The sequence below is a fragment of the Vanessa atalanta genome, chromosome 1 (genome assembly GCF_905147765.1).
Source record: "Vanessa atalanta chromosome 1, ilVanAtal1.2, whole genome shotgun sequence".
Classification (NCBI taxonomy): Eukaryota; Metazoa; Arthropoda; class Insecta; order Lepidoptera; family Nymphalidae; genus Vanessa; species Vanessa atalanta.
This window is the reverse complement of record NC_061871.1, coordinates 1,689,298-1,705,952: the sequence shown is the minus strand read 5'-3', so window position 1 is coordinate 1,705,952 and position 16,655 is coordinate 1,689,298. Positions and strand designations below refer to the sequence as shown.

At 30.3% G+C, this 16,655-nt stretch overlaps 3 protein-coding genes across 3 annotated transcripts in view; 1 reads left to right on the top strand and 2 right to left on the bottom strand.

The window, feature by feature from the left end:
• Positions 1–3,424: 3,424 nt before the first annotated feature.
• Positions 3,425–4,523, bottom strand: LOC125065880 (cytochrome c oxidase subunit 5A, mitochondrial). The gene is made up of 2 exons (XM_047673739.1): positions 4,328–4,523; positions 3,425–3,886 (listed from the first exon to the last, which is right to left on the bottom strand). The coding sequence occupies exons 1-2, from the start codon at positions 4,462–4,464 to the stop codon at positions 3,565–3,567; spliced, it is 459 nt and encodes a 152-aa protein (XP_047529695.1). The 5' UTR covers positions 4,465–4,523; the 3' UTR covers positions 3,425–3,564.
• Positions 4,524–5,321: 798 nt separating this feature from the next.
• LOC125065841 (bifunctional arginine demethylase and lysyl-hydroxylase PSR) lies at positions 5,322–8,168 on the bottom strand. The gene is made up of 3 exons (XM_047673690.1): positions 8,012–8,168; positions 5,997–6,700; positions 5,322–5,914 (listed from the first exon to the last, which is right to left on the bottom strand). Exons 1-3 carry the CDS (start codon positions 8,082–8,084, stop codon positions 5,528–5,530), a joined length of 1,164 nt encoding a protein of 387 aa, XP_047529646.1. The 5' UTR covers positions 8,085–8,168; the 3' UTR covers positions 5,322–5,527.
• A 461-nt stretch (positions 8,169–8,629) lies between these two features.
• Positions 8,630–16,655, top strand: part of LOC125065248 (kinesin-like protein Klp10A) — a 49,553-nt gene continuing 41,527 nt past the window's right edge. The window contains exon 1 of the mRNA XM_047672798.1: positions 8,630–9,037. Coding sequence (XP_047528754.1) covers positions 8,977–9,037 — 61 coding nt within the window. The 5' untranslated portion in view covers positions 8,630–8,976. The remainder of the gene's footprint in view (positions 9,038–16,655) is intronic.

The following is a 16,655-nucleotide window of genomic DNA, read 5'->3' as shown; positions in this document are numbered from 1 at the left end:
GCCCCGCGCCCGCCGCCGCGCCGGCGCCTCTCCACACTTCCGACTTAAATAACCTCTGCTTTACTGAATAATAAGTAGTTCATGGAGAAGCCGGCCGTAGAAAGCGAGACGATTTCAAATTCACGATTTTTACTATAAAAACCAGTACTTCCGTCATGTGACACATTTTGCAGTTAAATTATAGTAATGTTTAATAAATTTTATGCATTTCCCGATTTTTATGTATCGGAAATGACGATTGGCATTTGTAGACGAACATAGTGTTATGAACGTGTCGAGAGCGGGTAAAGGGTTATATTTTCTAGGGATAATTCACGAGTGAGAATCTGTGGAGCGCGATCAGTAATACTGCTTTTTGATTTTAAAATTGGCTAATTAATAATAGATGCGTTTAAGTTTTACTCTGTTCAATTTTAAATTTTCTCAATAATGAAAAGTAGGATTACGTGTCGCGCTTGAAGCGTGCGTACGTGTGACCGTGTCGCAAATTACATCCTAAGTAGCGTAATTTTATTAAAAAACCTTATCTCCTTGATCGGTAACTAAGGATCCATAAAATGGGAATAACTATTTATTTAATTTATTCAACGCTTAGTTTAATTTATTTATTATTATTAAAATTATCTTTCAACCACCCGAGACTAGAACATTTAGTATGTTTTAGTGTTTTTTTTAATTATTTGGTGTTAATCTAAATCCCAGATTTGTGCAATATTTTTTTTACTACACGCGTTTATTTTACGTAGACGATGAAAACTTATCGTTTATTTTTATGTTAAAAATGTATCTACATTATTATTTATTGTGTGAACTACATTCCTCTAATTCATAATTTATTTAAGGATATTTGTTAAGTAAAATGTTGTTTTAATTTATTTTTATTGTTTGTTACGCGAACGTTTCATTCTAGTCTACCGACAGTCATTAGCGGAAAGAATCTAGTCTACTAAAGATATACAAAAAAAAACTTTTATAATAATTAAATTTGTAACATACGTACCTACCTAGGCAAATTAAAGTAATTGATGTATTTAACTGTACTTATTGAAAATTTTAATTACCGCGCAGGGTTTCAAATCCAATATATCGATGTTTTAAATGTGGTAATAAAGTTTCCTTAGCAATACCAGAGATATTTGACTCTAAGCTTTCAAATAGAGAAGCCTAGATGATAACTATCGCCATTTGTATGTTATTAAACCTATATTATTAGGTTCAAACGGTTGACCCTAAAATTAATATTAATTTAAAAATTATAGTCAAAATTAGTGATAAGGATAGAAGTCATAGCAAAGTACAAATCGATATATTTTAAATGTATGATGAAATTTATTTGTCGTACGAAAAGACAAGTGATGTACCAATTGTTTTGTCATTTGAATATTTATTTAGTTTATCATGCGTTTAGTAATTTATTTTAATTTAAACCAAAGAGCGATTGTGTTTTGTCTTATGTTTAGAAATGAAAAGCACAATTTTGTTGTTAAGTACAATAATTTGTGGTTGTAAATAATGGTATGACTGTGTGAATATTGCAATCATTATAAATAAAGTATTTACGTACATTTGGTTTTGTTTTATTATACTTTTCAACGTAGGTTAAAACCACGATACATCCACTTAGTTAAGCTATTGTTGATTTAGCAACTTCTCAAGTTGCAAAATTAACTTAAAATCAGTTGTAGTATTTTATGACAAAATTCATGGAATATTTTGACAATGTCAGGGTTTAACATTATTAATTTAAAATATCAAAAGATTCATATAATTACATTTTTGTATTCGTTACAATTCACACATTTATCTTATCTCTAATATCAAGTATATTAACTGATAAGTACTATTCAATAGTACCAGGCAGGCATTAAGGAATAGGTACCTAATAATACTGATTATCCGTTTCATTTTATAGGGATTTTTGAAACAAAAAGAAAACAGTTATGTATTTATTTATATATCATAAAATATATATATACCATAAAATATACCTATCTACCTGTCGTTCATATATAAGTAAGAACAATAACAATCATTTTTTATATAATTCATTTTATAAACTACTGACTATTTTCCAATTTACCATCTCATCAAATTAACATTAGAAAACATTATTAAACCATGAGAAACAGTTGTCAATAAAAAGCTTAATTTTATTACGTGAATGTAAAGCTAGGTTCAAGAAATATTCGAATTAAAATTTAATGTACTACCTTTAGTTCTATATGTAATGAACACTATCGGTCCTCACTCCCTTTGGATGAGGACCTGGTGGATGAGCCCTGTAGCTGCGAGCGGCAGGATGTGTAGACAAGGCCGCAGTTACAGTTCACTCTCTGATTTTTTACTTTGATGCCTTACTTGTGATTTTAGCTATTATTTTCAAGTTTACGCATATTATTCTTATCGCTCTGGAAACGTACCATATAGCGCCGAACGTTAGTAGTATTTAAAGGTAATTATATAATAGAAAATAGCAAGTAATATGAATTTTTCATAGAGCCTGGCACTCTCTCGGTGTCTCCCTGAGGGTCGGTATACAATCCCACTTTAGCAGAGCCAAAATGAACTATATATACATACATACTAGTTAAAATACATTAAAAGGATAAGATGCATTAGATACTACTATTTAATGCATCTTATCCTTGATTGACAGGATGTACTTAAATTGGCTTCATAACCCGCCTGCTGTCAGACGATACATTATTATTCTTGATACCAAATTGTAGTTATAATTTTTTTTTGATTAATCAAACTTCTATCATAAGTATATTTTTTCCATAATATGTGCATGTGCCGAAATACGTGTGCAAAATCATAGCCCGTAATTAAATTTTCGCCCTTCTTCTTTGTGATGCAACAAAATCAATATCTTTCTCAGGCTCAAGGTATGATCTGTAATAAAACTTAAGACACTTTTTTACATTTTAAATTCACTGAGCATTATATTCAATAAAATGCGCTTAGATAATTTAAAAAAATATATTTGGAATATATAGTTTATATAATTTTCATGTTAGAACATGAAAATTATATAAACTAACTAATGGAACTGTTAGGACAGTTCTTCACTCATAGCTCTCATTGAGTTAATTTCAGCAATCACCTGCAATTGAGTCAGTTTGTTTATGGTACAATGATACTTCTCTTTTACTAATGTAATATCACAAATTGTGTCATTATAGGTTGCATGGTGTAATGATAAGTTGTTCTCATATATGTAATTAATGTTCAAATTGAACGCCTGGTGCTTGACCACCCTTATTAAATGTATTTATGAATAACTGCATAAAAATGTTACTGCCTACTGACTTTCCTCATCAGAATGTACATGCTGAAATGCATTATATGTTGCAATTTTTCTTTTAAAATGCCAACCCAGTGCATCTAGCACTTTTAGTTTGATGTAGAAATAAAAACAAACTCATGTTAGACAAGCCTTTATTAAACAATCAGATGGAACTAATGGTATACTCAAATTATACTTTCCTCATATTTAAATAAAATCAATAACATAACTATTACATAAATTCTTCTACATCTTCAGTTTTTATCACAATGCCTTTACATGTCAAAAACATTTTTTAAAGCTAACTCAGGCTTGTCGTAGCCAATTTCCTCTGGAGTTTCAATACCAAGTTCTGTAAGTGTGGGCTTAATTTCTTGGATAATATAGGGGTAGATTTCTCCTACTCTAGGACCGCACTTGTCTTTGCAAGCTTCAAGGAACCTAATTGCGAGGGCATAGTCATTAACCCTCCTGCAGGCATGCATTGCTGCCTTGATGATTTTTGGGTCAGGTACAAGATCCATACCACAGAGGTCATTCATGCCCTTACGGACTTCCCATCCGTCAATGTCTTTTCTGTTGAAGAAAGCTTCATATCTGAAATTAAAAGGAGTAAATTTGATGACGTTAAGTTTACAAATTATTGAATTCATTTATTTTAAAGTATTCTCTTATTGTAAAATAAATTAGTCTTATTAGCTTGTTTCTTCGTCTCAAGTCTAATTTTTCTTACTGGATACAATGGGTATATACAATATTTAAATCTATGTATAAAGATTAAGGTTATTTCAAATCGATCTTTCTGTTAATATTTAGCATATTTTTAAGCAGTAGCCTCGTTTATTTTATTTAAAAAATACCACATTTAATATTATCAACACAGTTGTCAATCAAAGTATTTTTTAGTCAAATTATATTAAGCATTGTAAAAGCTTGGTTGAAATACTTATTCAATAAATAAAAGCTATGGATAATAAAGATTATTTTACCGATAGTAATATTATTTTCAGTTACATAACGTCAAACTATAAGTCTAACCTGGCATCAAATTCTTCGTCGGATTCAACTGGACCATCATGTGACCACCTGGCAGGAATGACGGAAGAAACCCTAGATGCTGGGACTAGGGATTTCCTGACAACATTTATAAAGGCACCAGAAGCTGACCGTAACATTTTGATACACAACTTTTCGAAGACTTCGGCACGAATAACAAATGGCTGCTAAAAACCATAGATAACAAGACTTTTTTTTTTACTTTGCAGTCAATAGTGACGCGCATGTCAAAACTGCCTATAATATTTGCAATACAGAGGTCACTACTGCCACTGTGCTAAATGACTATTATTCCTAATAAAGACTGCTATGTTAAGAACCTCTTATTTTTAATAATAAAATATATATAGGTTGATATTTTTTTCTATACTATATTATTTTTCCAATTTTAGGACCAATGGATAATAGTATATTTGCTTTTTCAATCAAGTCTAATTTGTTTTGTAAAAATGTAGGGTGTTCTATATACTAACTTCTGATCTATAGACGTTTGAAATTACGTGGCACTCTACTGTAATAATTAGTTTCAGAAAACCAATCGAATTATTTTCTTTATTTTAAAATAATATTTTTACTCTATATATTGTTCATAATAAAAACAAAATATGTCTATTTTGTCTTTGGTCACTATATAGAATACCATAAATAATTAAAAAAATATATATATTGCAAAATTTTTGGAAATTAGAATATTGTGCTGCTAACGGCGGTCCATTCAAAAACGTCCTAACTTAAGAGCATTTGGAATGGGGAACAATTGAATAATAAATTTTAGATAGAATTTAAAATATATTATCTAATTAAGAGTAAGGAGTTTTTGCTGGCCAACAGGTCAGATTAGGGTAAATAACTAAAATTTAAAACTCTACCAAGTAAATTGACATCATTACACAATAATAATTTTCAATATTCTTTTAAATTCATAATGTATCACAACTTCCTGTAAGCTCGTAACATAGATATGTAAAACAAACACTTCATAATACTAAAATTTATTGATAATTAGGTTGGTCCTTTAACAAAAGATACTGATTTATCTGACATATAACAACACATTAGTCAATTACATCTAGTAATACAAGTGCTCGCTTAAATTTAAACAAACGACAATAAAACCTCAGGGAATCTTAACTTATTACTTAACATATTATTACTATTTCTGGGTGTATAAGGCTTCTATTTTTAAGCTTTCCTTTTTCGTTTCTTTTTGTGGGCAGTGATGCTTTCTTGCCCACTGTCTTCTTCATTGGAGCTTGCAGAGGAACTACTGTCACTATCACTGCTGGATGAGCTGCTATTTGAAGAGCTGTCTGATGCAACACCAGTGCCTTGGTTCAAGTCCATGCTACTTGCCACCTTGTATAAATCAGGCTCTTTGGATTCTAGTACCTTTACCCACTTTTTAGATAGCTTTGGACGACCTCTCACAGTCTTGTGCCAAACCACAGGGAAATTGGTACGACTACAAAAATTTTGTGTTACTGCCATTGTGTCATCAAGGTTCAAGACAACATGCCACCAACCTCCAGGAACAAACACTGTTTCACCAGGTTTCTGAAGTATTTCAACCTGTAAATTAAAAAATAAACACAATTTATAGTCTAAATGTATAATATATGTATAAACATATAAATGTTAAAAGGAATTATACCGGTTTATACTCTTCAGGCCACGTATCAAGCTGTGTTTTTGGATATATAAGTTTGAACCAAGTTATGGCTTCATCTCTCTGCTTACCACCTACTGCCCCTGTAACCTTAATAAGCTCTCTAGGTGTCTGTGTGGGGAACAAACACCATCTTTTGTGTCCAAAGACTAAAGCGTTCCAAGCGCTAGTTCCTAAGGGGTCAATATGTATCCCTGTACCCGATCTTTGTGGTCCCATCACAAACCAGCGGTAAGGCGGTCTCCTTTCTTCACCACAATATTTAAATAAATCATCACTAAAATATCTTGGAACTTCGTAATCCTCTAATAGCTTTTTCCTTCTAGGGTGCTCACCAAAACTACTATCAAAAATATAAAGGGGACTGTCGTCAGTCGTTGTCCTCATATACTCTATATAATACTTCATTTTCATTTTAACACTATATCCCTCGTTATCTTCACCACACTTGAATTTTTGGTTTCGATACTTTTTGGCTAGTCTCTCTTGAGTCCATTTATGGTTCGCTCGCCAATTTGTTTGTATGTTCGTTATTACTACTGGTTTATATATTTTCTCATATCTCTCTATGAACTCTTCTGGTGATACCTCATTTACATCTATTCTGTCAACATTATCTTTACATTTTAAAAACTCTTCAAAATTATTTGCATACTTTAAAGCTACCCATTGGAATTTATCAGCCAATTCTAGAAATTGAAAACAAATACATATCAGTAACATTGTTTAATTATACATACATATTAGTGAAACTTCATTGAATTTTATTACATACAGTAATATCTGAAATAATTTACAAAAAATTCTGAAGCAACTTTGTGATAGATTTAATTAAGAAAAAATAAATCATGTAAATATGATCTAAGCTAGACCTGACAATAAAGCATATTAAATTTCTAATACCAACTCTCCCATATATCAGCTAATACTCTTTATATATTTATTACAAATATGTAGAGCAATGCTGGCCAAAATTTTTCAAGGCATTTGAGCTGTCAACTGTTCTCATTTATAGCTGATATTATATATCTAAGAGTTCTAAGAGGAAATTATGAAAGGATGACTTAATATTTTCATCAATCAAAACTGATTTGTAGATATTGTTTATTCTAAATTTTAATAAATGACAAATTAGTATTCTGTTATGTCTTGGTACACATACTTTTAACTGAAATGCATAAAATAGGCATTAGGGAATTGCTTATGATTCAAAATTAGTCCCATTAATAGCCACAAATTAGTTAAGTTGACCTACATAAACTTAAAAATTCACAGATCATAGTCAGCAGTCATTTCCTTAGAAACATTTAAAAACAATGTATGTACTATGGCATGGACAAAAAAATATATGATTAATTCTAAGGTTTATGATTTTTGAGGTTAATTTACAGAAATCATAAAAAACAATAAGGTAAAAGTTACATAGGTGTAATAGACAGAAAGCTAAGGCAAATAATGAAAGGTTACATGGTGTGGACAGTGGAACCAATTGAAAAAGGAGTGTTTTTTTTCAGGTCAGTAAATAATATGTTATGTACATATTTCCAACTTATTAATTTTATTTATTATTTTCGTAACTTTTTAATGTGAACATATGTCATATCCAGGATAACCACATCGAAGCATCAACATCTAAAGATATCTATATATATTAGTCGGTGTTAATTTATAATTCAAAAATATATTAAAATGTGAGTATATTCCGAGCATAAGTAATCGCTTGTACAACGTTTTATGCCTAAATATTATTTTCTTATTATAATAATTAAAATAATAGCATTAATTTAGGGTGGCGATTCAAAACGTATGTCACCCGGGACTCTTTCTAGAACATTGAATATTTATATTAATCCAAGTAACATTTATACTTTTTACTTGATTCTCGAATCCTATCTTTTGGGGAATAAAACAAATTAAAATATTATTGATAAGAAAAGCATTGACGCTTAGAATAACGTTAATTCGCCGAAATAATATGTTCATAGTCCGCTAAGGCATACCTGGTCGGGCTTTTCTCTTTACTTCCTTAATACGTTTTTTGGCTTTGTGCGATAATTTATGTTCAGTGTCCATATTTATTTCGTTAAAAAAATATATAATTTATTGACTTAGATCTGAAATTTTTGGTTCACTGATTGTCTTATGGCTTGCTGACATTGGCAAATGGCAATTGGCATTTGGCATATATCACACAAGGTAAAAACACCATAGATAAGTTGTGCAGACAATTATTACAACGATGTCATTTTATAAGAAGTTTAAATGAAATATGAATCTTATTGTAATCTAAGTTCCTTTTTTTTATTTTTACTTAAATTACGCAAAAAAGTAATTTTAAATTAATATTAACTCTATATCCGAATAATAAAAACTATAGTAAATCACAACTATTTTCTTCGTCTATAATTTTGACTGTAATATAATTGCTCAATGTTATAAAATAATATACATATTTAATTATTATTTAATTGAAATATTTTATTATCAATAATTAAGTGTTACTTAAAATTGATTAATAAAGTTGTGAAAATTCAGTAAAATCAAATTACGTATTACGATTTACGTCTATCAATTTTGAATCTAGCAATACCACAATTATTTTAGAGGCATTGGTGCTCTCAGTGTGAATTTTGGTAATTCATATTATAACCGAAATAATTTAAATATTAGTGACTCTTTTTCTTTTTATTTGTTCACTAATCATTACTATTATTAGATAGACAACCATTATTTCATATAGAAATGAAGAGTGATTGATTTGACTGTTGCACCGAAACAAATTTGAAACGTTCCAGTCTGAAGTGTGTAGCTAGCTCGATATAACTGTCAATCTGGGTGTAGAAATTTATTTGTAATTTTCACCGGTTCTCATGTGCAATTTCCGAATGTGTTAGACTATTTTTAAACAATTGTTTCTTACGAAATAATGTTATTTAGTGTATGTGGTGCATAAAGCTGTGCAAAAATGGATGACGGTTCTGTAAAAATCCAGTCCGGGATCAACATCAACATAAAAAGAACAGATGGTGAGTTCAACCACGACTTGTATCCTATTACTCTGTGGCGTAATATTAATAACTTTATCGGATCACGACATTCGATTGCTTATTAAAAGTTTAAAATACGTTATTTTTTTAAATTATTCATATAGATAGTAGGCATGAATCAGATTTGTAAGTTGGTGCAAAGCATGCAATAAATAATGTTTACGTGTTCGTTTTGTTTCTTGTACTCGTATGTATTATTTATATTTTTGTCCATTTTCAAAAATTAGGAATTAAATTTAAAGAGCTATTCTACCTATATTTACATTTTAAAAATACACCATTTTCCCTATTTTTTAATAAAATATACATAATTTATTTAGTTTTGTAGTCATTTAATATTGTCTAGTCTTACATTAAATCAAAAATCATAAGAAATTGATTGAAAACCTTCTATATATTTTTATCGTAATTTTTCTTTTATTATTGAATAAATTCATCTGCTTTTTCACAATTGCCAACTGAATACACAAAACCATTAAGAAAAAGAAAACCTAGTCTACGCATAAAATTCTCTAATATATAATAATATTGATTTCCACATGACATCTTAATTTACCTTTCTTTTATTTTTATAAAGTAGAGCTGTTAATGGAGCTTACTCCTATGTTATGTTATTGAGAAATATTTTATTATATATAATTTTTTTGTTGTGTTATTGAGAAATAATCCATGACCGCAAGATATAGATATAAACTAGATATGACTTGTGCGGGTAATTTTCATACAACTTAACAGCTCACACTTACTCCTTGAAGTTGAAATTTTCAAAATTTCATGAGAGTGTATTATAAAAGATCCTGAAAGGTCATTACGCAGTCATTGGTATTTTGCTTATGTATAATATATAATTATATATTAACATAGCATAAATATTAACATTATGATTTATTAACAGGTGAAAATCAAGATTATGATTTATTTAAATTATATAAGATATAGTTTAATAGAGCACAAGTTGAATATCACAGAAGAGTTTTTAACAGTTTTTATTCAAAACAAAAATTGAGTAACCATCAAATAGGATGTCTATACAACGATGTAACATTTCATCCTAATTAAATGTTTTCATTATAAATAACATAACATCTTGATTTAATGGAGCTAATTATTACAATAAATATAAACAAGGACCATACATTTAATCCAGTATACTACTGATGTAAACTATATTGACTATACCTGGCTTAACTCAGGAGTCAGGCTATACTGGTCTCTTATATTTGAGATTAAAAAAAAAATATTCTTTAATATAATTTTTTCGAAAGATGGACAAGTTTGTCATTCACAATGATGGAATAATTAGTATTTTTAATTTTAAACCAATTTTTTTATCAAAGAATCAAACTTGACATTCAAAATTAATATATATGCTGGTTTGGATAGGAAAAAACTCTGATTCGAGAAGAACAGACCAGGAATTTACTTCCACCTATAAATTGGATTAAAAAGTACATCAAATTTACTCATCCATAATATTATATTTGTAATTCCTAAAATTAACTGAATTTATATAATTTCTCGGATAATTTCTGTACTGAGTTTTTAACCGCCGAGAGTCGCGACGAGGACGGTACGCGGCCTTGCGACGACCATCCATAAAAGGTACGGGCGCTGCGCGTGCGTCGTGCTGTTTGTCATATAACAAGTAGCCCAATCTTGGAGTGAGCAGGTTGAATAAATAGTGTCGATGTTTTAAGTATTTGTGTAAAGGACATTACATTATTGAAACTTTATTTTTACGTTATAAACTTTTTGTTTGCCGATGCATAATTTAAATATTTTGTAATACGTGTATGTTACAAAAAGAGCGTTGTTGGGTTAAGAGCTTTGAAGTTAACTGTTAAAAAAAGTAAATTGTATTTCGTGAGAGTGATTATATTCCTTAATTTTTAATTCCAAAGCAATAAAAATATGTAGCAGTAATGCTAATTTATCAAATAAATTGTTTTAAGTCTTGGTTCTCTTTCTTTGCTGTATATTTATGCATTATTTGTCTAGAAATTATGTCATTTAAAAAAGGTTTTTTCAGTTTCAATTTCAGTATAGTTTCAATATTTAATTGACCAGTTTCATTTAAATCGAACGGACGCAGGAAACTGTCAATATAGATCGTGGCTGATGCGCAACGCATCAAACTGCAGCAGAATGTCAAGGTCATGGAATCGGGAGTCAGGATTCGTAGGAAATAGATGCTGCAGTTGTTGACGTCATGCTTTACAAACAATTCGTGTTCTAAATCTATTTGTATGCCTGTGTGTTTATGACTATTAAAATTATTTAATCTAAAGTTTGAATGATGATAGAATAAATTGCGCAGTTTTATTGTTAAATAAATAGTGTTAGGTGGATTGACTAACTCTTCTGCTACGTACACACAAATGGAAACAATCTTCATTGTCGATACTTTCATTTCATAATGAATTATAGATTTTAAGGAATTTTGTAACATATGCACTGGCATTGTGTAGCTCGGGCTTAGGTTTTAGATAAGCGTGTGAAAGATACGTGGTTTGAAATATCTTCATATTTCTCGCTGTAAATATTGGACTCATTGAACTGTAGACTCATATGCAAGAAATAAAGTTAAATAATTTTTTTAGTAACACATCGTAATAAATAGACTTCCAGCCAACCTGACGCTGTAACCGGGTTTGAAGCTATTTGACCATTGTAGTAGACAATAGTCTGTGTAGTCGGCGAACAATGCTTTTCAAGCCTTTGAACGTGGCTCGAACGCGTTTCAGCTGTGAAACCGCTAAGCCATTTAAGCCTAGCCAGCTTTATAAATTAAACATTGAAAATACGTGTAGACTTTGGATTACAGTGTAAATTAGTGTTTTGTTTTTTAAATGACAACACATTTAGTTATATTTTCAAAAGAAATGCCATTCATTGAGCAATTGACTAAAAGGTCTTATATATAGGAGTTTGTTTTCAATATTTCTTTCACTTATTAAAAATTGGATCAATTACAAAAATAGAGCAAAAAGCTGCTGACGCTTTTACCGGTTTTTCTCGGGTAGGATATTTAAGTAAGTGCAATGTCATTGAATATATAAATTTAAATTTTACAAAAGAGACGAATCCATTTTAAAATGTGTTGCTTAATAAAACATTTTATAGAGAGGTTCATAAATGCCCAAGTATATTTTTTTATAAAATAAAATAAAATAGTAGTAGTATCTTCTAACAGATATTCTCTTTCTCGTTGAGATAACGTCGTATTATTTTTAACAAATTAACGTAATTGAGATGGTATCTGGTACTTCCTTAAGAGGTTCGTTACGCTCGCCTCGTGTTGTCGCCTACGACATGTTCGTCCAAGGTTGCATCATCGATCAGAAGGCTCTATCGTTTGGTGGAAGTAGGAACTTGTCCCACGGTGAACGTTACGTCAAATAATAGTATTATCAACGATTAAACAAAGCAGTTCCATATTAGGGTACTTCCTTGATCTTCTGGTACGTTTTTAGTCAGATACATTACTATGCACATAAAACAGACTACAGTAGAGCTCGTTTGATGCTAACTCTACTCTCATTAAGAGGTTTTTATTTTGTTTTTGTATTCGAGTTTTAGTGGAATTGGAATTATCTTTGCAGTCGGCGTGTCGTCTACTTTCAAACTGATTACATGGATATCGCATAAAGAATGTCATTGTTTATAAATAATATGTATATTTATGATTCGATATATGTCGGTATGAGTTATCTATGATAAAATGTATATAAATAGCGTGGAAACAACGGAGTAATAGTTTCAATTGTACTGATCACTGTCCTTTTATACATATTTGCATTGTTAATCTTGCCAAAAGTGTTTTCTTCCTAACGATGTTTAGAGATGAAAGTATTGTATCAAACGATTCATCTGATGGTATGGAGTTTCTTTGTTATATGAATAGTGAATAATGAATAAAATAAGACTATTTCTTACATTAGTGGAAAAATACAAAAGAAAATTCGGCAGATACATTAATACAAACTAGATTACTCATTTTAGACTACACTAATCATTCCAATACAAAATACTTATACTATACTTTGTATAAGTAGGCTCGTACACGTCATTTAACAAGATTAAATTAAATGTTAAGCTGTTACCGGCTCTGAATAAAGATATTACTGAGAAAAATTGGCAGTGGTTACTCTTTTTCATCAATCATACATGCAATAATCATGTACAAAAATGGAAAAGTGTTGTCTTATTGAAAATATAACGATAAAATAACATAAATATTCAATAGATAAACACTCGCTAAGGCAATTCTTGCAATATTTAATAATTAAACAACTTATTTTCCGCGTATGAATAAAAACGCCCCTTAGTCGTTTCAAATATTATTATAAAATACTTTACACGCGTCGTATATATACATTATTAAGACATGGTTTATTTATTTTTAAGCATTTTTATACTTAAATGACGGCAAAAATAATTATTAAACCGAGTGTACAGTATCAAATACCTAGTACCTTTGATTTTTATCTAGACTGCTATAGTTCCGATTCTAGTACCAAACCTCTTAAAGTTAAATACACAAAGCTAAAAGTAATGCTATCTCTTTCTAATATACAGGACTTGAAATAATGCCAAATATTTTAGCCATGTCAATGTAGGTCAAATTATAGAAAAGAATTAGCAATTTATATTGGTTATAAAGTGTCAGAGTTCATCGATCTCTACGAAATATTGATGCCATTTCTAGTACACGTTCTTGAGGTCGAGACATGCATGACTCCTTTGCGACGTGCAGTCGAGTAAAACGAACGTTAACTGATAAACTCTAACAAAACAAGTAAGTCGAGGTACGACGGTACGAGGCGTCCGCTTCGAACGGACCGTGAGTCATCGGTGAGCGGGTTCCCTCGGCGAAATCACGACTTTGTGTCGACAAAGATTGCAGTTGGAATATTCAATACATAATATTACACGTTTATTTATGTTATGTATCAAATATAATCTAGAGGACAAAGAAAACCAATATTTAATAGGATTTGCGTTTCATTTTAGTCATAAGAACAAAGTTAAATTGAATACATATTAAATATATATTTATATACATGTAATACCTACACTGAACTTAAAAAAATATCGTCTTAAATAACAGTTTATAAAGACAATATATGATTCTTATGTTGCAGTAACCAATCAGTTAAATGAATAATAATACCGTGACGATTTGTTTTTCCTACTGTTTTTCTCAAACTGTTTAATTTTATGTTGTTGCATACGATGTTGATAAAAAAAAATGATTTTTTCTTCTAAAATATTTGGTAAAAAGTGATATTTAGTTCGAAATGAATATTCATATCCTAACACGTTGAAAATACGATCGAGATCACAGACGAGATACGCAATAATTGTACACTGTGGTAAATGTTGAATTTTATATCTTCAGAGAGATATGAGTGAAAGGCGACAAACCAAAGCGACCAAAGTTATCCAAACCGAGCGACTTGTATTGTCGGCTCTTTCATTATAACCGTTACGGGCTGTGTTCGCGACTTGTTAGTTTAATAGTGATACCCATTATCTCGTAAAATGTTCGCTGCAACACGAATTACGATTCAAAACGTCCATCCGATTCAGCTTCGGCTTGCCACGTTAACCCAGTTTTGTAAATGGATTAATAATGGGTGCAAGGAATGATCTGTGTGCCTTGTATTTATTTTGATTTGCTTACTTTTCTATTGCGTTTTACTAGTGGTATGAACAAAATGAACCAGCCCGAACAGTTTCATTTATGACTTTCGGTATGAAATATGTCAACGAAACAACAGACATGAGAGACATAACGTAATTAGAGTCCGAAACACCAAGCTTTTACTGTGTGTTTCAGTTAATATCTTAACTGATGTTACCGAAGTCCATTCGGTATGAGCAACGCTGAGTTTTCACGTGTATATAAATTTATCATGAACTTGGTGTTAAATGAGAACATTGTAAGGAATTCTGGTAGATGAAACTCGATCTTATATATTAACCAGGAAAAGCTCGATGGAATAAGATACAAAACTTAAGAGCGCCTTTAACGAAGCCTCTGTGACACTGGACACTTTTCTGTTTAATACTTTCAATTACATCATTTTATCCAACTAAAAATCAAAATAGGTCACTAAAATTATTAGTAGTTACATTTTTTTTAATTAAAATTACGCTGAATAAAAATAACACATAAGTTTCTTAGACTGAGAAGGAAAGTTATTTTTTTCTACACGAGATTTATTACGGAAGTTCATTCGCGGATTAAAATTAAACGAGGCTACTAGTTAAAATCGAGAAAAAGTTTTTCAATAACATAAACTGTTTTGTAAATATAATCGCCAGTCACGATTAACGGTCTCTTAACGAACGGAAAAAAGTTCATAGCAAATATATAGTCATACTGAATGCATGTAAATACTGGTGGTGGGCTTCCTGCAAGTCTGGTTTGGTACCGGTACTGGTTGCAATGCTACCACGAGTGGGCATTCATTAAATATTCTATCACCAAATTTGCATGCTTAGTATTGTGGTGTTCCTTTTTTAAATGGTGAGTGTGTTGTCTAATTTTAAACTCATGCGAGACAATGCAGACTCATTGGTGTCTGGTATATAGTCTGTCTTTGTATAACAATTTTAAAGTTACATAATTAGGCGGTCGGACAACTTACTATCAGATGGCCTCTTTATCCGTCTGCATTTTTATCTATAAATAACTAATAACTAGTAAGTAATATTTCACACATAAACTTCCCTATAACCTTCGAAAATATTTCCTTACCTTCAGTCTCACCTGTCTTGCTAATAGAAACCTAAATAAAGAACTTTCTCAATTTTTTTAAATAAATGTCTCGACGGATAATGAATAATTGCAATTAAAATTGCAAAGTAAAGTAAGAAAAAATGAGTAAATGCTATTGTGCATATATATATATATATAAATAAATAAATATACTTTTTCATCAATAAATATTTGTAGCAGTACAAAATGACGAAACAAATTTATGATATTGTTTTTTCTAATAAGGATCTTTAATCAGTAACGAGCCAACTCTTGCATAAATAACAGTCTAAACTTTACATTTGTAGCCTTACAACAACATGTGGGCGATAATTCTGAGGCTAACTGTTCATATGCAGCCATATTAAATGAATTAGTTGTCTAATATTAAGTAATTTGAATAAGATTCGAATGGTAATAAATAATTATGTAAGTAGAACTGCATTAACATAAAAAATATAAGACGATTGAATAAAAGTAAAATGATTAAATTAAACTTTAATTATTATTAAATAGTAAAATTGAAAATGTGTTCTAAATAAAAGCGTGCTTCGGATGTATATCATTTAATAGTGCCTGTGTTCATAATATGTACGACTTTTGGCATAAGCACGTACCTTAATTATCGATTATAAAAATAACCTAAGCGAATACAGGATATTGGTTTATGATTAGCATCATAATACCAAATTAAAAAACGTTTTCAGGTCAATTGACCATATTGATCGTCGGGTATGTTTTGGGATTATTTGCAACATCGAAACAAAACAGAACTTTCGATTTAGTCTATGATATCATACATGAGTAGGAGCATTTATGACAAGCTGTGTA